At 41.1% G+C, this 21,105-nt stretch overlaps 1 protein-coding gene across 3 annotated transcripts in view; it reads right to left on the bottom strand.

Annotated features, from left to right (window-relative positions):
• Window positions 1-9,946: 9,946 nt before the first annotated feature.
• The window catches only part of LOC144511420 (putative beta-1,3-galactosyl-O-glycosyl-glycoprotein beta-1,6-N-acetylglucosaminyltransferase 7), a 55,242-nt gene continuing 44,083 nt past the window's right edge, over window positions 9,947-21,105 (bottom strand). For 2 of the 3 annotated variants that reach the window (XR_013500821.1, XR_013500822.1), the window contains one exon: window positions 20,088-20,144. Coding sequence is in view for 1 of the 3 variants with exons in the window: in XM_078241763.1 (XP_078097889.1) it covers window positions 19,897-20,144 (248 nt within the window). In the remaining 2 variants the exon portion in view is untranslated. Of the gene's footprint in view, window positions 20,145-21,105 lie in introns of all 3 variants that reach the window. The other variant, XM_078241763.1, reaches the window with a different exon arrangement.

Genomic DNA, 21,105 nt, shown 5'->3' with positions numbered 1-21,105 from the left:
GGAAACCAAAACCCCACCACACATAGCACAGCAGTTATCACTGCTGCCTCACAGTGACAGGGACTCAGTTCTATTCTTGGGTGACTGTGTCGAGTTTCCTAAAGCCTCTGTTACAACAACTTAGCTCTTTTTCATTGCACAATGCTAGATTTAAAATAACCTGTTACCTAGTTGATCCTCAATGTACTGCTCTAGAAAAAACATCTTGCATACATTCCAAGACTTTGACCTCCATAACATTAGTACTAATAGGTTCACCCAGTTTATATGTAGATTGAAATCCCCATGAGTACTGTAATATCCTTGTTAAAAAGACCTCTAATTTCCTGATTTATACTGTGGTTTACATTATCACTGCTGTCTGGTGGCCAATAAAGAACTCTCAGCAATGTTTTCTGCCCCTTGCTGTTTCTTAGTTCCACCCATACTGATTCTACATCTTGATCTTTGGAACTAAGGTAATCTCTCACTACAGTATACTAATACCCTCTTTAATTAACAGAGCTACCCTACCACCTTCTCCCAGCATCCTGTCCTTTCTGAATGTCAAGTACCCTTGGATATTCAAGTCCCAGCTTTGGTTTTCTTGTAGCCACTGTACTATTTGAAGTTAAATTCCAATTGTATTCATTTGAAACTTTAACCACACTGGCAACAGGAGACAGTTTGGTGAAGTAACTCAGGACATTTTAATAAATTGTAAATTAATATTTATCAAGACAGGGCAGGACTTTACAAGTGCACGACCGTTCTTGCTTTCGGGTTTAACCTTGGATGCAGGTTGACACACAGTCTCTGTTCTCTCCCCATTACTTCTGCTTCCCCGTGGTCAGCAGGCTCTGCAAACTTCAATTTCAAACTTGCTGTGCACCTTGGTTAGTGAAAGCTGCTGCTTATTAACTCCTTCCAAGTCACAACCCACTGCGTGATCAGTGATATAATGACACTTTGACCAGCCCAAATAAGATGAGACTATCTCCTTATCGGGTGGCACAGTGGTTAGCATTGCTGCCTCACAGCGCCACAGGGATCCAGGTTCAATTCCAGCCTTGGATCAATGTCTGTGTGGAGTTTGCACGTTTTCCCCGTGTCTGCCTTCGGGGGCTCCTGTTTCCTCTCATCGTCCAAAGTAGTGCGGGTTAGGTGGATTGACCATGCTAAATTGCCCTTTAGTGTCAGGGGCACTGGTGGGGTTGCAGGGATAGGTCCTGTGGGGATTGTTGTCAGTGCAGGCTTGATGGACTGACTAGCCTCCTTCTGCACTGTAGTGATTCCATAAATGGTCCCTTAGTGTCCCAAGATGTGTAGGTTAGGGGGGTTAGCAGAGAAAATATGTATGGTTACGGGGATAGGGTGGGGAGAGTGCCTGGGTAAGATACTTTTAGAGAGCCAGTGCAGACTCGATGGGCCGAATAGCTTCTTTCTGCACTGCAGGGATTTTATGGATTCTATGGACATAGAAACACCTTTTTCCAGCAGGACTTGAACTCTAGGTTTACCCTTCCTTTTTGTACACAAAATTACTAAATTAAGCCCACTTAAAACTGTATCCATTTCTCATATTTACTAATACAAATATGTATCCCTTAAAACTACCTCTGTTTTCCTGACATGCTGCAGTATTAAGTTTGTATTCTCTGTCCCTTCCTGCCACATTTCCATTGCTCATATTGCTACCCTGCTCTATCATCTTTCCATTTCCCTTTAATTTATCACAACTCTCGTGATCCCCCCACCCCCCCCATTACTTAGCTGAAAGCCCTCTCTATTGCCCCAGTTATACAACAAGAACACTAGGCCCAGCATGGTTCAGGTGAAGACTGTCCCAATTGTACAGCTCCCCTTTTCCCAGTAATGGTGTCATTGCCTCATTGCCCCACGAAATGAAAACCATTTCTTCCATTTCTCTTTGAGTCACGTGTTCATTTCTCTAATCTTAATTACTCTACGCCAATTTGCTCATGGTTCAGGTAATAATCCAGAGATTATAAATTTGAAAAACAATTTACAGGATGTGGGCATCACCGGAGCAAGGCCGGAATTTATTGCTCATCCCTAGGTGCCCTTGAGCTGTCTTCTTGAACTGCTATAGTCCATGTGCTGTTAGGGGGTGAGTTCCAGGATTTTGAACCAGCGATAGTGAAGAAACAGCAATATACTTCTGAGTCAGGTTAGTACATGACTTGGAGGGGAATTTACAGATGGTAGTGCTTCCGTATATCTGGAACAAAGGGTGGGATTTTCCGGCCACGCTCACAAGGCTGGAAAATCCTGCCCGATGTCAACAGACCTTTGCATGGTCTGTGTCCCACCCGCTACAATTCCCTTGGCGGGCGGGATGGGAAAATTCCACACAAAGTAACCAGGTAACTTTTGCCTTCTCTGATGCATCGCCATGTCTGTAACTCATCCTCTAGGTCATTGACTCTGAGCCGAAGCTCCTTGAGCCACAAGCACTTACTGCAGATGTGGTTGCCGTGGATCACATTGCTGTCCACTAGCACCCACATACTGCAGCCACAACACATCACCTTCCCTCCCATCCTTGTATAATTTATTTTACTGAATCAATCTATCATTAACAAACGCTATTCCAAAAAAGTAAGGTTTACCACTGCCAGTAAGCCTTACTATTAATCAACTCTTCCTAATAAATTACCCGAGTTTCAAATGATACCTATTTTAGTATTTCAATTCAAGTTATACTGACCCTGATTAAAATGTCTTGGTTTAGATAACAGAAAAAGAAACCCTTTTCCCTTAACAGAACAATTAGTTGGAATCCTTCCCAGGACTTTAAAATACAAACAAAATTGAACAGTGCGCATAAATCCTTTCGGCACCATGGCCACTTTACGGAAGGTATTGATGCCTAATTTGCTTACGGACAACGAGTGTTGGTTCTGCTGAGTATTTGCATGTCACATCTGATCTGGGTGCTGCAACAATGTCAAAGTTTACAGATAAACCTTTCCACTGGTTGGGAAATTGACCTTCAAAATTTATCTTGAGATAAAGATAATCCCTCTAAAATAAAGCTGCCTCCACTTCCCTATAAAAATGATTAATAGAGGTTGGGAGCCAGAGGAAGAAAAGTCAGTGAAAGAGTTGAAGGTTGAAATAAATAATTTAAAAAAGCATTGTTGTATGCATAGCATTGCTACATGAACAAATATTGTCCACAGAGTGTTTATATTTCAATGTAAAATAATCATTTGGATGTGGAATTTAAAGAAGGACTTAAATTATATACGTTTAACAACCTCACAAAGCATTTTACAGCCAATTAAATACTTTTGCAGTGTGATCTTAATGTCATTTCAGCCAAACTGCTGTTTGTAGGTCATAACTGCAGACAATGAAATATTAACCAATGTTTTTAACAGTATTCATAGATCATAGAATCCCTACAGTGGAGGAGGAGGCCATTCAGTCCTTCGGGTCTGCACCAATCCCACGCAGGACCTAATCCCGTAACCCCACATATTTACCGTACTAATCCCCTGACACTAGGATCAATTTAGCATGGCCAATCTACCTAACCAGCACATCTTTGGACTGTGGGAGGAAACCGGAGAACCCGGAGGAAACCCACGCAGACACGGAGGGAATGCGCAAACTCCACACAGACAGTGACCCGAGGCCGTAGAAACATAGAAACCCTACAGTGCATAAGGAGGCCATTCGGCCCATCAAGTCTGCACCGACCACAATCCCACCCAGACCCGACCCCCACATATTTACCCGCTAATCCCTCTAACCTACGCATCTCAGGACTCTAAGGGGCAATTTTTAACCTGGCCAATCAACCTAACCCACACATCTTTGGACGTAATTGAACCCGGGTCCCCAGTGCTGAGGCAGCACTGCTAACCACTGTGCCACCCTGCCGCCCAATTCTTTGCAAAGCAAAAACATTTGTTTTCTATTCATTCATGGGTTGTGGGCATCACTGACGGACCAGTCCTAACTGCCCTTGAACTGACTGGCTCATTCAAATATTTCAGAATCAACCACATTGCTGTGGATTCAGAATTACTTGCAGGACTTACTGGCAAGGTGGATACAAAACTGGCTCGATCAAAGAAGACAGAGGGTAGCAGTGGAAGGGTGCGTTTCTGAATGGAGGGCTGTGACAAGTGGTGTTCCTCAGGGATCAGTGCTGGGACCTTTGCTGTTTGTAATATATATAAATGATTTGGAGGAAAATGTAACTGGATTGATTAGCGAGTTTGCGGACGACACAAAGGTTGGTGGATTTGTGGAGCGATGAGGACCATTAGAGGATACAGCAGGATATAGATCAGTTGGAGACTTGGGCAGAGAGATGGCAGATGGAGTTTAATCCGGCCAAATGTGAGGTAATGCATTTTGGAAGGTCTAATGCAAATAGGAAATATACAATAAATGGCAGAACCCTTAGGAGTATTGATAGGCAAAGGGATCTGGGTGTACAGGTACACAGGTCACTGAAAGTGGCAATGCAGGTGGAGAAGGTAGTTAAGAAGGCATACGGCATGCTTGCCTCCATTGGATGAGGTATTGAGTTTAAAAATTGGCAAGTCATGTTGCAACTTTATAGAACCTTAGTTAGGCCGCACTTGGGATATAGTGTTCAATTGTGGTCGCCACACTACTAGAAGGATGTGGAGGCTTTGGAGAGGGTACAGAAAAGATTTACCAGGATGTTGCCTGGTATGGAGGGCATTAGCTATGAGGAGAGGTTGGAGAAACTTGGTTTGTTCTCACTGGAGCGACGGAGGTTGAGGGGAGACCTGATAGAAGTCTACAAGATTATGAGAGGCATTGTCAGAGTGGATTGTCAGAAGCTTTTTCCCAGGGTGGAAGAGTCAATTACTAGGAGGCATAGGTTTAAGGTGCGAGGGGCAAGGTTTAAAAGAGATGTACGAGGCAGATGTTTTACATAGAGAGTGGTGGGTGCCTGGAACTTGTTGCCGGGGAGGTAGTGGAAGTGGATACGATAGTGACAATTACATGAATGAGTTGGGAATAGAGAGATATGGTCCCCGGAAGGATAGGGGGTTTTAGTTAAGTCGGGCAGCATGGTCGGTGCAGGCTTGGAGGGCCGAAGGGCCTGTTCCTGTGCTGCAATTTTCTTTGTTCTTTGACAGACCAGACAAGGACAGCAGGTTTCTTTCCCTAAAGGACATTAGTGAACCAGATGATTTTTTAATGACAATTGTTTCATGGGACTTCTTTAAATTCCAGATTTTTATTGAATTCAATTTTGCCGTGGTGGGATTTGAACACAAACCTCCAGAGCATTACCATGCGTCTCTGGATTACCAGTCCAGTGACAATACCACTACGCCACTGCCACTTGGGAAGGCAGATACTGCCTTAGTCTTATAAATGAGAATCAAGGACCAAATGAGCTGCGGTTGACAACTTAGAGTTAGTTATATTACAGTAGCATGATTTCCTCTATTATGAATTAAGCATGGACTTGCGTTTGGTGTCTGAAAGTGCTTCCAATACAATTAATTACTTTGAAATACACATAATTAAGTAGGCAAATACAGCAGCTTTTTTTTTGCACAGCAATTTTCCATTAAACGATATCTTGGTGGTATTGGATTTAGAAAAGAACATTAGCCAGGAGTCTGAGGTAACTTCCTGTTCTTTGGATTGCATTATTATATCAAATCACAAATGTTTTAACAACAGAGTTGAGTGCACTGAGTCAGGCTGCCACTTGGTTGAGCTGACGAGGAGCATAATGGCTGCGATCCAAATGTCAAGTGTCAGATTTCAGAAAAGGTTCCACAGATGCCAGTAATAAACAACAAAAGCTCTGGCAGATGTTTCCTATGTAACTAAAAACAAGCACATGGCAAAAGTGATTTTCTCATGTCCTGTTGCTTCAATCCAGCAGTAAAAAATTCTGCTTCCAATTGGAGGACTTCAATGTGCATTCCAGTTTGAATAATAGGAATGCTTAATCCAATACAAGAAATTTACATCCACAATAATACACTCAACAACTGAGAATGATTTGATTTTTGCTGCCTATATTTTTAACATTAAAGGTACTTTAATCAAACATGAAAATGTTTACTTTATGCTTATTTGTTTTTTGATAGGCAATGCTATGGAAGAGTTCATGATTGAACTTTAGTGATACGCATATTACTTTCAGCATGGAGTTTGTATGTTTCATTGCTAATTGTTCAAGGTATTGTAGGAATAAATAAAGAGCATACAGCCCCGAGAGGAAATCTAGCGTCTACACTCCCTTCAAAAACCAGTATAAAAGATCCCTGATACTCTCTAAAATCAATTAATCTTCCTTACATTCCATTATCTTAATGATAGTTTTCATTTTCGTTGTTTTCCCCAGATCTTTCCAAAGTCACTCACTTCTGGGGTACAATCCACAATGTCACTCACCTTCAGGTACTCCAGCCAAGTGGTTAGTCATCATTCATGAGCGTTGGCCAAATAGCAAAACTCTTGCCTCTTGAATCAGAAGATTGGGGCTCAGCAACTCACTCCAGAACTTTAATTCAGGTTGATGCTCTCAGTGCAGTCCTGAGGGAGCATTGCACTAAAGGATGTGCTGTTTTCTCAGATGAAAAGATCCCATGTACCATGTGGAAGCAGAGGAAAAATTATCATAAGAATCCCTACAGTGCAGAAGGAGGCCATTCAGCCACCGACAACAATCCCACCCAGGACTTATTCCCGTAACCCCACGTATTTACCCTGCTCATCTCCCTGACATTAAGGGGCAATTTAGCATGGCCAATTCACCTAACCAGCACATCTTTGGAGCGTGGGAGGAAACCGGAGCACCTGGAGGAAACCCATGTAGACAACATGCAGACTCTGCACATACAGTGACCCAGGGAGGGGAGCTTTTCCCTGGTGTCCTGGCCAATATTTATCCTCAACTAATAATACAAATATAAGCAGATAATTTGGTCATTATGTGAGGAAGCTTGCTGTTGTACAATTTGGCTGCCATGTTTCCTGCACTGCCACAATGATTACAATTAAAAAAGTACTCAACTGGCTGTGATGTGTTTTGGGATGTCCTTTGTGGAAGGAGTTATTTAAGTGCAATTCCTTTGCTTTCTTTATATAAGTATCCAATGTGCATGGTCAGGCACACAGAAAGTAATCTATATTTGTATTGTTGAATACTATATGATGATATTGTGCCTTTGAGAAATATGTTTTGCATCATGTATCTTGTGCATTATTTGTTTTAGCAATCAGTTCTATTAACTGGTGCCACTTTGGCTGTAACTGACAGCCCCTGTTGATACAGCAGAAGCATAATTGCTCCTAATTGCTGGAATGTTTGTTTTAATCTGGGTTAATGCTGTTGGTTATTTTAGTATTTTCACCTAACGTTTTTCAGAGTAGGGCTTGATTAGATTGACTGACAGGAAAAATCAGGTGATTGGGCAGGATGAGACTTACACAGAGAAATCAAGTCAGCTGCTGCTTGGGATCTTCAGAAAGAGGTAGCTTTCTCTGTCTCTCCTACTCTCTCTGGATTTGATCCTGGGACTGCCAGGAAATATGTCATTTTCTCTGGAGGCTGCTGTATGGGAATCAGGAGACAGGTGTCTTTCTCTATCTCTATCAGAGGGGCTAAAAGGCTGGAAACCCATGTGAGTATATCTGTTCCTTGTGCTAACTGCTTCTGAAGAAGGATGTATGCTTGTGGGGGATAATGCTTACATTGAAACTATAGAGATAGTTAACTGTTAAGGATTATACCTTGTCGTGTTTAAGTATTTCAAATGGTAAAAGTTATGCTAATTTTTTTGGTTATATTTTAACTGTGTTGTTAAATAAAGTTTGTCTTAATTAACAGCTAGTTAAATAAACTAGAGAAACGAAGAAAAGCTTTCAAAAAGTCTGAAGTTAAAAGAACAAAGAGAAACTGCCTTTTTGAAGCAGGATACTGCTCAGGGAAGTCAGAGTCTTCTGTGGGAGACTGAGTACCTGAGTTTGTGTAGAAATTTGGATCCTTTTTGCAATTCAAGATAAAGGAAGCCTGAGAGGTGGAAAACTTGGTGCTGGATTTCTTGTTAAAAGTGGAGTGGGAAGCTTTGTTCGAAAGGATAGTTTAAAAACCTGGAATGGATTCTTAATGCAAACAGCTAATGGAAGGCATTGTTTGAAAGAAGATATTAAAGTGTCTCTTTTTTGGAGTGGAGTTTGGAAACACTCGTGTGACAATCATCTGAGGGGATTGTGAGAAGAAATCCATGGAAGATTGGTTGGCTTCAGAGTGGGGTATTACCATTGAAAACTGTACATATTTGTGAAGCTAAAGGGGAGTAATGGAGCATTGTATCATAATCAAACTTTTCATGTTCAAAAACTTGTCTTGTTGCTAAAACTAATTAGTGGTCCTGTGGCTCAGTTCTGCCATGTTTTCTAAAAAAATAAATTATGATCTTTTGAGTCAGGGTTCCATTCTGGACCATCCAGTAGTGGCAGCAACTTGGATAATAATAGCACATGTAAAGCACCCACTGTTAATACATTATCAACCAGTGTACATATGTGTATAACACAAGTAAGCAAGAAGACTACATGTGCCAATCTGAGCTCTATAAATTAATAGAATATTAACTATTTAAACTTGTTTATTAGTATCACAAGTAGGCTTACATTAACACTGCAATGAAGTTACTGTGAGAATCCCCTAGTTGGAACACTGTTCGGGTACACTGAGGGAGAATTTAGCATAGCCAATGCACCCAACCAGCATGTCTTTTAGACTGTGGGAGGAAACTGGAGCACCCGGAAGAAATCCTGCAGACATGTGGAGAAGGTGCAAACTCTGCATAGCCAGTGAGCCAAGCTGGGATCGAACCCGGGTCCCTGATGCTGTGAGGCAGCAGTGCTAACCATTGTGCCACCCCTACTTGGGGGGGTGGGGGGAGGAAAAATTGAGAATGGCAACAACTTAAAGGGAGAGGCAACTCATGTAACCTACAAAGAATTATTTTAAAATACCACGCTGTTGTGTCTCCCCTCCAATTCGATTTTCAAGTTTGCTGACGACACCACTAATGGGTCGGATCTCAAACAATGATGAGACAGAGAATCTGGTGAACTAGTGCAGCAACAATAATCTCTCCCTCAGTGTCAACAAAACGAAGGAGATTGTCATCGACTTCAGGAAGAGTAAAGGAGAACATGCCCCTGTCTACATCAACGGGGTCGAAGTAGAAAGGATCAAGAGCTTCAAGTTTTTGGGTGTCCAGATCACCAACAATCTGTCCTGGTCTCCCCCCCGCCCTCCCCCCCCCATGCCGACACTATAGTTAAGAAAGCCCACCAATGCCTCTACTTTCTCAGAAGACTAAGGACATTTGGCATGTCAGCTACGACTCTCACCAACATTTACAGATGCACCATAGAAAGCATTCTTTCTGGTTGTATCACAGCTTGGTATGGCTCCTGCTCTGCCCAAGACCACAAGGAAGTACAAACGGGTGTGGATGTAGCCCAATCCATCACGCAAACCAGCCTCCTGTCCATTGACCCTGTCTACACTTTCCGCTGCCTCAGCAAAGCAGCCAGTGTAATTAAGGACCCCACGCACCCCGGACATTCTCTCTTCCACCTTCTTCCGTCGGGAAAAAGATACAAAAGTCTGAGGTCATGTACCAATCGACTCAAGAACAGCTTCTTCCCTGCTGCTGTCAGACTTTTGAATGGACTTACCTTGCATTAAGTTGATCTTTCTCTACACCTTGGCTATGACTGTAACACTACATTCTGCATTCTCTCATTTCCTTCTCTATGAAAGTATGTTTTGTCTATAGCACAAGAAACAATACTTTTCACTATGTTAATACATGTGACAGTAAATCAAATCAAATGTAGTAAATCTACAGTCGAAGCCATGTTAAAAGAAACTCAAGTTTCAATCATTGGAATTATTGTTAAAACATTTATTGTACAAGTGCAACGTGAACAAGATATCCGGAGATCTATAGAAAACAGACTAAAAGTAAGCAAATTTAATTTAGAGTATCATCAGTATTTTCCCTGACAGAAGTGTCCAAACCAAAACTGTTCAATAATCCATGTAGTACATTAATACGAAGGATTCCATCTAGTTAATTAGCAGCAGTTGTTCAGTGCAGCACAGTAACTCAAGCAAATTAGATCCACATCAACTGATAATCAGTAATATTTTGAAAAAGTGTGCTTTAAATGAGGTGTTTGGATAATGTTGCCCAAGTCAACAAGAACTGAAGGAAAGCTCAGACACATTTTCTCAATCTTTGGAAAGTTTAGATACTGAATTGAAGTCTCTAAGTAATATGAGTGTTCAGGTTCTCAAGAAAAGATGAATATTGAGGCCTTGAAATAGACAACTTTTGATTAAAAGGTAAAGAACAAAATGATTTAGAAAGTATTTAAATATCACACACGACAAAAGTGAACATTCTTGTTTTTTGTAAATTAAAAACTACTTGGGATTGCTGATTTTGACTGGCATACTTCTCCCTTCAACATTTCCTTTTACCTTAAAATGACTATTGCAGCCTTAAGTTACATCTGTTCCACCAAATACCACTTCTTGTAGCAAAATCTGGTGAAATGTCCCTAATGCAAGGCTGAAATAGTTACCTTGCCTGTTTTGCATTCAATTACACAATGTGGTAATGATCTGCAGGAGGCTAGATTTCCAACTGGTGATATTTCAATATCCCCATTAAAATAATAATTGGGAAATCCAGGCTAGTGTTTAACATCAGCAGTAACTATCACAAGCTGAACCAGACTGTTCTTAATCTTATCACATTCATTCATTTCCCAACTGAGCTTCCAACCCATCTTCTCCATCATAGAAACACCCGTCTTCATAATATTATCTGCCTCTATCTCTATCTCAATGCATCTTCTGTCAACATCCTCATCCAGGACTTTGCAAACTCCAAACTCTAGACTTGCTTCAGAATTCAAGAGGAGCTGTCGTACTTGACTCAAAATGTTAACTGTTCCTCTCATCACAGAAGCTGTCAGATCTGCTGGCTGGAATGTTACTGCCCTGCCTGCCATGGGAATTGGAGCGGACCATGGGAAGGTCCGTTGACCTTGGGCAGGATCTTATGGTTTCCGGGTGGAGCGAGGCCATAAAATCCTGCCCACTGAGTATTTCCAGCATTTTCTGTTTTTACTTTAGCTAACAGCAAACTGTTGTTACAGGCAAAGAACTGGTTTGTTTAAACTCTCACACTGCTGTTCTGGGACTAATGTCACAACTCTAGAAAGTGTTGATTTAATGAAAAGATTCCATTTGGAACTCTGGGTTTTCCCTTAATAGTTGTAAAGTAAATCCACACAGCTATATTAGATACATGTACACACTGTTCAGTCTTTTTATTTTCTCATTATCATACATTATTTTCCAGCTTATGTAAAATATGTGGATTCCGATGATATAAATTTTCAATGATAAAGATTTTGCCTCATGTCAATCTTGAACAACTAGAGTAATTTCCCTCATGCAGTAAGTTCTACTAAAGGGCAACATGGTGGCACAGTCATTAGCACTGCTGCCTCACGCCAGGGACCCGGGTTCAATTACAGTCTCGGGTGACTGCCTGTGTGTTGTTTGCAAGTTCTCCCCATGTCTTTGTGGGTTTCCTCCCACGCTCCAAAGATGTGTGGGTTATGTTGATTGGCAATGGTAAATTGCCCCTTAGTGTCAGGGGAGATTAGCAGAGTGGAGTTACAGGGATAGGGCTTGGGTGGGATTGTTGTTGGTGCAGGCCTGATGGGCTGAATGGCCTCCTCCTGCATTGTGGGGATTCTATGATGGAATACTAATAGTGCTACTGGCAATCAATAATATTTTGAATGCGTGTGTTTCAAAAGATAAATAACATTTGAATGTATTCACTGTTTTAAAAGCCTCTGATAGCTCCAGGATGGGGGAGTTTATTTTTATAGCTGTGAGTGCCATCTGTAAAATGTCCTGATCTTTATGGAACCTGTTGCTGGCTCTAACAGTCCTTACCCCACCACAGTGATGACGTAAACCGCTTCCATTCATTTCACTTTCTTTAAAGAGGCTAAAAATCTGGAAAGAAAACTGGCCTGTGCAATCTGAGAGATACACGTGTTTTCTGACACAGCCGAATTCTGGTAAAGATCACCCCCAAAGTCTCCACTTTGAGCTTGCACTATTTATAGCACAATAGCAAAACAAATGATATTTGGGTCAGGGTCAGAGCTCAGTGGCTCCCAGAAATTTCTTTGTAGCACTGGCCAAGGAACTAGGAAATGCAATACTCAAATCCTACGGCATCACCAATGGGAAGGTATCATTAAACAACGTAATATTTTCAACGGGGCGTTTCATTCTCAATGTAGGCATGAGAATTGATGAAAAAGGTTTGTGCAGGGAGCATACATAGTTACGAGATTATGTTCAATGATTTATGATCATGAGTAAAAAGCACAACACTGACATTACAAAGTACAATGATATCATGTTCCCCAACATTTTCACAATAACATACTGAACAATTAATAAACTGTTTAACAGTTTTAAGTTCATTAGTGTCACAAGTAGGCTTACATTAACACTGAATGAAGTTACTGTGAAAATCCCCCAATTGCCACACTCCGGCGCCTGTTTGGGTACACCGAGGGAGAATTTAGTATGGCCAATGCACCTAACCAGCCGGACTGTGGGAGGAAACCAGAGCACCCGGAGGAAACCCACGCAGACACAGGGAGGACATGCAGATTCCGTACAGACAGTGACCCAAGCTGGGGATCGAACCCAGACCACTGTGCCACCATGCCGCCCTAACAGACAGTCACATACGCAATGTGCAGTCAATTACTTTTATTTTGTCAACTTGCTGCGCAGATTGAGGATGCTGCTTTAAACATAATGTCGTTGACCTTTCCTCTGTATTCAAGCTGCATAGTGCAGCTGACACTATCATGGTCAGCATTGCTTGACCAGTCTTCTCTCAGCTATGGGCTACATCCCTGCTATGGGAAAACTGTGGATTATATTCCTGACTTTAATTAGTCTAATCATTTTTTTTGCAGTCAAGTGAAAATAGAAAGATGTTGAGGATAGCCCACAGTCAGTAGCTTGACGAAGGGTCATCCAGACTCGAAATGTTGGCCCTATTCTCTCTCCACTGATGCTGTCAGACCTGCTTTGATTTTCCAATAATTATGGTTTTTGTTTGAATCCAGCAACTTTTTGCCTTCACCATTTCAACCCACACCTGTTCAGTCAAATATTCCACCATCTATATACAGTGAAGGAGACACTTGGAATAGGTTGAGCACTTCCTATGCCTTGGCAACCACCTCTTTCAATAGACCACCATTGGAGATCACTGGATCAGCTGTGCCCATTCATCCTTTTACAAACTACAGCAGCGAGTGTTCGACATCAAAGGCCACCACACGTCAACAAAAGTCTTGTGTACAGAGCAGTTATCGTCACACACTCTCTTGTACTGCAGTGAGAACTAGACTGGACCGGAGACACACTGGAGAAATTCCATCTGCAATGCCTCCAATGCATCTTCCGGATTCAATGGGAGGACTGTCAAACAGGCAGAATGTGAGCATCCTTCTTGAAGCCAGGCAGAATGCTTGCAAAATCAACTACAATGGATCAGCATTCCAGGGGAGGACAAATAAAACACTTCAAAGACATTCTGAAGCTTCTCTTGAAGCACAGCAGCATTGATAAAATTATAGAAAAAGTTTGCAATGTCCCCCTCTTGGCACTTCATGCTGATCTATTCTGCCCATCCAAAAGGACAACTCCCACACAGAATGTCAACCCAAATTCCACCTGGACAAGTGAATGGAAATCACTGGACAGAACAAGTACCTGGTCTCAAACACAACAGCTGTCTGGTTTCAACTTTCCAAAGAAAAAGTAGTCCATCCTCAACGGGCTCAGGACTGGCCACAGCCCCTGCTTGGCCAACCTCCATAAATGGGGCATTAGTGTCAGCCCCCTATGTGCCTGTGGGAGAGAACAAACAATGCACTACATCATTGAAAAGCGTCCAATCCGTAGACTCAGCGAAGGCCAATCCAGCACAGCAGGACCAGAAGAAACTGCTTGGCTTAGGGATTTCGCATTTGCTAAATAAATTGACATTAATGCTTGGGAGGAACTTGCTCCCAATCATTAAAAATGATGACAACTTGTCCATCAATCTTTCTTAGAAATTAGGAGCAAGAGTAGGCCGCTTGGCCCCTTAAGCCATTCAATAAAATGAAGCTGCTTCAAGTCCAAACGTCTTGATGATGACTGGCAGCAAAGGAGAAATCTCATTATTTCCCTCCCCCACATGTTGAAAGATGTGCAGTTGAGAATCAACAAGTTCAGTTACATGAAGACCCAGAAACTTGTGACCCTGCATCGAGGTCAACCTCAAATCGAGGGACAGTCAATGGCAATGACGATGACAGTTTAGGTAAACTCACAGCTCTGCCAGGGAGGCAGTTCTAGGATTTTGACCCAGTTACAATGAAAGAACAGCGATATATTTTTGAGTTAGGATGGTGTGAGATTTGGAGGGGCGCTTGTAAGGGATGACAGTTCCTTGTGCCTGCATCCTTCCTCCTCCTAGGCGGTAGAGATAGTGGGTTTAGAAGGTGCCTTTTGCTGCCACTGGACCAGTGGTGGAACGATTGAATGTTTAAGGCAGTGGATGGGGTGCCAATCAAAGCAGGCAGCTTTGAGCTTTTTAAATGTTGTCAAAATTGTACTCATTCCAGCAAATGGAGAGTATTCCATCTTAAAACTTTACTTCCTTACTTTCATACTCGATGACCAGCTTGGAAAACCTTGGATCCTGTTTTGCTTTTTTTAAAAGCAGCCTTCTCAGTTTCTTCTCCCATCTGAAAATCCTGTGTACACCCTCAAAATTGTAACGTCACCACTCTTCCCAAAGAAACTGGTGTGTTAATCCACTGCTTTATACTGCTGAGCCACACTATCACACAGGTTCTCAACATTCTACACAGCACATGTAAACTGTATCTTCAGCTGCAGTCAAATATTCATAATTCTATATTTTCATGTTCCTTAGGAAGCAGAACATGGATTCCAGGAATGTCAGCATGATAATTTCTGAATATCCTCTGTAATCACATACATACTGTGGAAATGGAAACAATTTCTAAAATGAACAAAAATTCCAGTGCAGTCTGAATTGTGCACCACTAACAATTATACAAATAAAACGGTTTCTAACAACCCAATGACAGATGGATGGAAAATATAACACTAGTAACAATCCATTATGAATGCCAGTAAGTCTTAAATGAAAACAATTATTTTTATAAAGTACATTTAACAAGTGATATCTATATTGAGACTAAAATACAGTCACAAGTTATTACGGTACAGAAAACACCCATTCAGCCCATTAAATCCATGCCAGAGTGGAGTTTAAAGGGAATGTTTTGGTTAATCAACATATTTTCCAATCGGTGCTTATTCAACCACTGGTTGCCAGTGGAGTCCTATTTAAAATATACTGAATTAACGCTGGAGGCAAAATAGGTCAATCAGAAATTCTGGGTTCCTTTGTTTAATCCTTATTGTAGTTACACGCAATTTGTGGAATTGCCCATTTCATGAACTGGGCACTGAATGGGTAACGAAATAGGCCGCTTGACTGCTTGTTTCATAAAGTGGCCAGTGCATGAGTTTGAAAATCTTTTTTGTGGAATTGTTGCTCAAGGTTGTTGCGGTATACAAGCTTAACATCATGTACCAAGTGGCTCAATAATAGAATGAATAATGTAAATTTGGGAAAGAAAGTTTATTGCCGCACTGGCGGTTGGTGGAAGGTGTAAACTTTCATGCAAATTTCAAAAGGACAAGTTTATCGCTCTATTATACATAGATGAAAATATGACAGCATTCACACCCCCTGTAGAATAAGTCTATAAGCACAGAGATCTATACTAACTAACTTAACCCCAGCAAACACTGAAGCTGGGTGACTGCATTGAGAGCTGTTGTTTTGTGATCCGCTGAATATGAACAGAAGGTTATTGCTGTCCTTAAGTGTGGGAAAACTGGACTGAAACTCTCAAGAATATCACATCCAGAAAACTATCATGCTTGCATATCTATGCAACAAGTCCACATTGAAACTGGCCATAGTGGTAAAAAGACTTACAAGAAACTTTCTGAAAAGTATGCAAACATTCCATGATCCCTGGTAGGGCAGTACATTTGTTACTGATAGAGATGCACCTAAAAGCAGGCAGGAGACAACAGCAGAGGTGGTTGTGAGACCTCTGTCTGTCAACAACTTGAGTGAACGTGGACAATTAGACCTGGTTGACATGCAGACCTATGAAGGGCAGAAGCTATTGTTTAATACTGCACTACATGGAATACCTAACTAAATTCCTCAAAGGTGGCACAGTGGTCAGCACTGCTGCCTCTCAGCACCAGGGACCCAGGTTTGATTCCAGCCTTGGGTGAATGTCTGTGGGGAGTTTGTATGTTCTCCCCATGTCTGCGTGGGTTTCCTCTGTGTGCTCTGGTTTCCTCCCACAGTGCAAAGATGTGTAGGTTAGGTGGATTAACCATGCTAAATTGCCCCTTAGTGCTTCAAGATGTGTAAGTTAGGGGAATTAGACATTGTAAATATGTGGGGTTACGGAGATAGGGTGGGGAGAGGGCCTAGGTAAGATACTCTGTCAGGAGAGTTGGTGCAGAATAGTCTCCTTCTGATTCTATGACCTTCTTTGACTAGCCATTTCATGAAATGGGCAGTTTCACAAATTGGGTGTAACATATAGATTATCCAAAGGGTATATCAAAAGCACAAGGTGTAACATGTAACATCCAGTCAATCACCAATCCGCTGATCAAGATCATAGCTTTGGGCCAACTAGTATTGTTAAAAAGTGTATTAACTAATATATTATTGATTCATCTGGTAATGTTAGCAGCTGGTCACTCAATAAATCCATAAATATATTCCCTTGAATGTGAATATAAATTTGACGCAAGTGTTAACATGTTTAAAATAAATCAACCAGCACCTGCGATATAATAGCAGATAGAGGAACATAAAACTAATCATCATCAGTACTAATTTCTAGACTCAGAACAGTATAGTGATACAAGAAGCAACTACATTGTTTTGTTAATAGTTTAGCACAGTGTAAATGATTAAATGTTAATTTTCTGTCCACTTCAGTGGGATATATTCTCCCATGTGAATTATATGCACACCGGAATATTAAAATAAATACAATTCTCTACTACAAAATATGGAAAATATACAAAATAAAGTATTAATTACATTTTTTAAAAGGTGGGGCATGTGCCCAGATCCCCGGTGAGCAATCCCTATACACAGTGTACAGTATGTCCAATTTTACAACCACTAATACAACACTGCTTAAAACCTTTCCTTTTGCCTCTACAAAAAATATCTTCATATCTACTTACACAATTCCCAAACATAATTAAGCTATAATTACATTGCAACAGTAGCACACAGGTCAAGACTGTGACAAGAAAAGTTTTTGGGGTGAAACAAGGGTCAGAGCCCAAGCTGACTCCAGCAGTTCACTCCGAAGTCAGGTCAAGAATCACAAGACAAATTTAGAATTGGTACAAAAGAACACCGTTTAACACTGATACTAGAAATGCAATGGAAATGTAACTTGACTCATCTTTCCTCCAATTAGAATAGAATTAGCTCCCTTTGGCTCTCCTTAGACCTGATGTCATTCTTATTCCCTTTCTTTGATTTTCCTTTCAGTGTATCAGTCACATTGCAATTATTGATCAAACGTAGATTATAATACTTTTATGTTGTGTTTTACCAATGAGTAATAGATTGTGACAAACCCTTTCTTGAATTTATATTCGCTCCATGAATTGAATTGTAGATTCTAAAATATACAAAATATTTCTGCCCTTTAATGAATTTTCTTTCAACACTAGATTAATTATTACACTCAATGTTTTTGCAACACCTTACTGAATAAAATTCAGCTTATCCAAAACTCTGCTATCTCTATCCTAGCCTACACAACGTTTGACTCATTTGTTACCTCTATCCTTCATAATCTATTCTGGCTCCTAGTTACAAAATGCAAAATTATTTTCCTTGCATTTAAAATCTATTCGTGTGTCCTTTGGACTTCTAGCTTATTACCATCCCACATTCCTTTCACCCCACCTAGGTGGCTGTGCCTTAAACCAACTAGGCTTTAACTCTGGAATTCCCTCAATAAATCTATTTGCTTCTTTATATTAAGACGCTCCTTAAGCCCATCTTTTTGATTAAGCTTTTTACCATCCTCTGTAATACCTCATTCTTTGACTGGCATTCACTTTTATTTTACTATGATTCTGTAAAATGTCTTTGGAGGCAGTGGGCAGCGTTCCTGACTCTAAGGCAGAAGGTTGAGGTTCAAGTCCCATTGCAGGACTTGATGGCAAAGGTAGGCGCAATCAGAATGCGGCCAAACAGGTTGAGCGTCAACCTGCAAATCTTTCCAACATACGTCAACGACAGGCAGTAACAGCAGGAGACATCTCTGGTCAGCCATGTGAAAGAACTTTGGATCCTCTACCATCACTATCCATAGCTCCAGACTACAACGTGCATATAAAAATCCATGCTGCCACAGCAACTCGGACTCCCTGAGTGAACTGTAACTCACCACCACCAAAGTGCCTTTGGGTTTGTATCTACAGTAAAGTACAAGATTATTTTCTCTATATTCCTCACCAGCAGTTATTTTGTCAATACTCAATGCTGTTACATTTTTCAATATCAACAGTGATTTATCTGCTCAATTCCTACTTACAATACTTGGGAGTATTTTCATCATTGTCATAATTACCTGGCACAGTAATGCCTCCAAGGCTAGATTCCTTTTGGACTCAAGTGACCTATGAGAACTAAAACAAAGTACCCTCTGTTTCCTATTAATAATAAAATCAACACCGTACTCCCCTTTACATGAATCTTAACATCTTTGGCTTTCATTGTAGCTGTAAATCTCAAGTGGTGAACCTTATACCAACTGCTTTCTGAAAGTTGTTATATAATATCCAGTTTCTTTAACCTCATTAACTAATTGTTCCATCCTCAGAAAATGCCAATAAAATTTGTTAAACATTAGTTTCCATTCATTGACATATTAACTTGGATTAAGTTGCTCTCTTAATAATATACTCCAGTGTTTGCCCACCATAGTTACCACATTAACAGTTGATCATTTCTAGGATTATGCACAAGGTTTTTAAAAAACTCGCTTTTCTCCTCACACCGCCCTGTGTCCGAGTGGCTAATCTGCTTCTTCTTAAATATTCCACTGCGGTTTGGTGCTTTTTGATCAAGCAGCTGAGAGTTCCTAAATTAATATTCACTTGGTGGCCCCTATTTTCTGCATGAAATTGGATACATCCTGTTGCTTTAGTTGCCTGCTTGAGAATACTGCCAATGCTGTGTAGAAAATAATTTGTCGCTCCATCATATTGACAGCCTTCGTGTTGCATCCTTTGGATGGGGTACCAGTGAAGGAGGCACTGAGCAGGCGGAAGAGAAGAGAGAAAATAAAATAGAGGTTGCTCTTCCACATCTTCTAGCCGATGATTGCCCAACATTATTGGCAGGGACTTTGGGAGTGTTGGCCATCCATTCCTTCACTTCACTCTCAAATGATGCTCAACACAGAAGCCAAGAAGTTAAACATGAGAAAAAATATATAAAAATCTCAATGAGATACAAATTGGAGGACAAGGGAAGCAGCTAACGTTTAAAAGATAAGATAACGTTCAATCTAACCACATCGGATCATGGAAACTCTTTCTTTTCCGTGCCTCTTGTACATTTGGACCTCCTATCATTTCAAAGGAATGCTGCACTCATTGTTTTCAATGTCAAAGAAACACTTGTTGTTCTTAATGTGCCATTCTGGCTGAATAGGTACTTCAGACTGAGACAAAGTCCTTGGTCTTAACCACCGCTCCATGCACTGGGCCACTAATGGGTGGCTGTTGACCTCAAATTTGTTTGCAAATAAACTGTCCCTTTGGGCAAGCCATTCCAGATCTCCCAGTCCATACACACAGATGCTGCGAACATAGTGACCTGAAGGAAACAAAACAGATGAAAAAGGCAATTTAATTTATGTACAGTGATAGTTTTAAGTTCTATATTACAATTTTAGTCACAATTCAAAAATTAAACTGCATTTGTCTCTGACCTAGGCGGTGAAGGACAATCACCGTCAATGTTAATCAATAGGAACAAAGACTGAGGTACAAGAATTCAGCAAAAAGAAATCTAGATCAGTCGTTTTGGGAAGGCACAGTAACATCACGAGGAAAAGCCTGCTCACACTGGTTAAATTACCTGCCAAGCACCTGACAATATAAAGTACGAAGAATAAAGAAATGTCCAGCACAGGAACAGGCCCTTGCCTTGGGCCCTTCAAGCCTGCGTCAATCATGATGCCTGCCTAAAACCGTATACCCTTACCGAGTCTGTATCCTTCCATTCCCATCCTATTCATGTATTCGTCTAGTTGCCCCTTTAAATGCTGCTATCGTACCTGCTCCCACCACCTCCCCAGGCAGCGCGTTCCAGACATTCATCACCCTCTGTGTAAAAACACTGGCCTCTCACATCTCCTCTAATCTTTTCCCCACGCACCTTAAACCTATGTTCCTTAGTACTTGACTTTTCTACCCTAGGAAAGAGCACCTGACTATCCACTCTGTCCATGCCACTCATAATCTTGTGGACTTCTATCAGGTCACCCCTCAACCTCCGTCGTTCCAGTGAGAACAAACCGAGTTTATCCAACCCCTCCTCATAGCTAATACCCACCAGACCAGGCAACATCTTAGTAAACCTCTTCTGTACCCTCTCCAAAGTATCCACATCCTTCTGGTAGTGTGCACAATAGAATTGTACACAATAGTCTAAATGAAGCCTACTAAGGTTCTGTACAGCTGCAGCATGACCCACCAATTTTTATACTCAACGCCCCGACCAATGAAGGCAAGCATTCCGTCTGCTTTCTTGACTACCTTATCCACCTGCGTTG

This window comes from Mustelus asterias, chromosome 2 (assembly GCF_964213995.1).
Source record: "Mustelus asterias chromosome 2, sMusAst1.hap1.1, whole genome shotgun sequence".
NCBI lineage: Eukaryota > Metazoa > Chordata > Chondrichthyes > Carcharhiniformes > Triakidae > Mustelus > Mustelus asterias.
The sequence above is the reverse complement of the archived record's forward strand: the minus strand, read 5'-3'. Positions and strand labels throughout refer to the sequence as shown.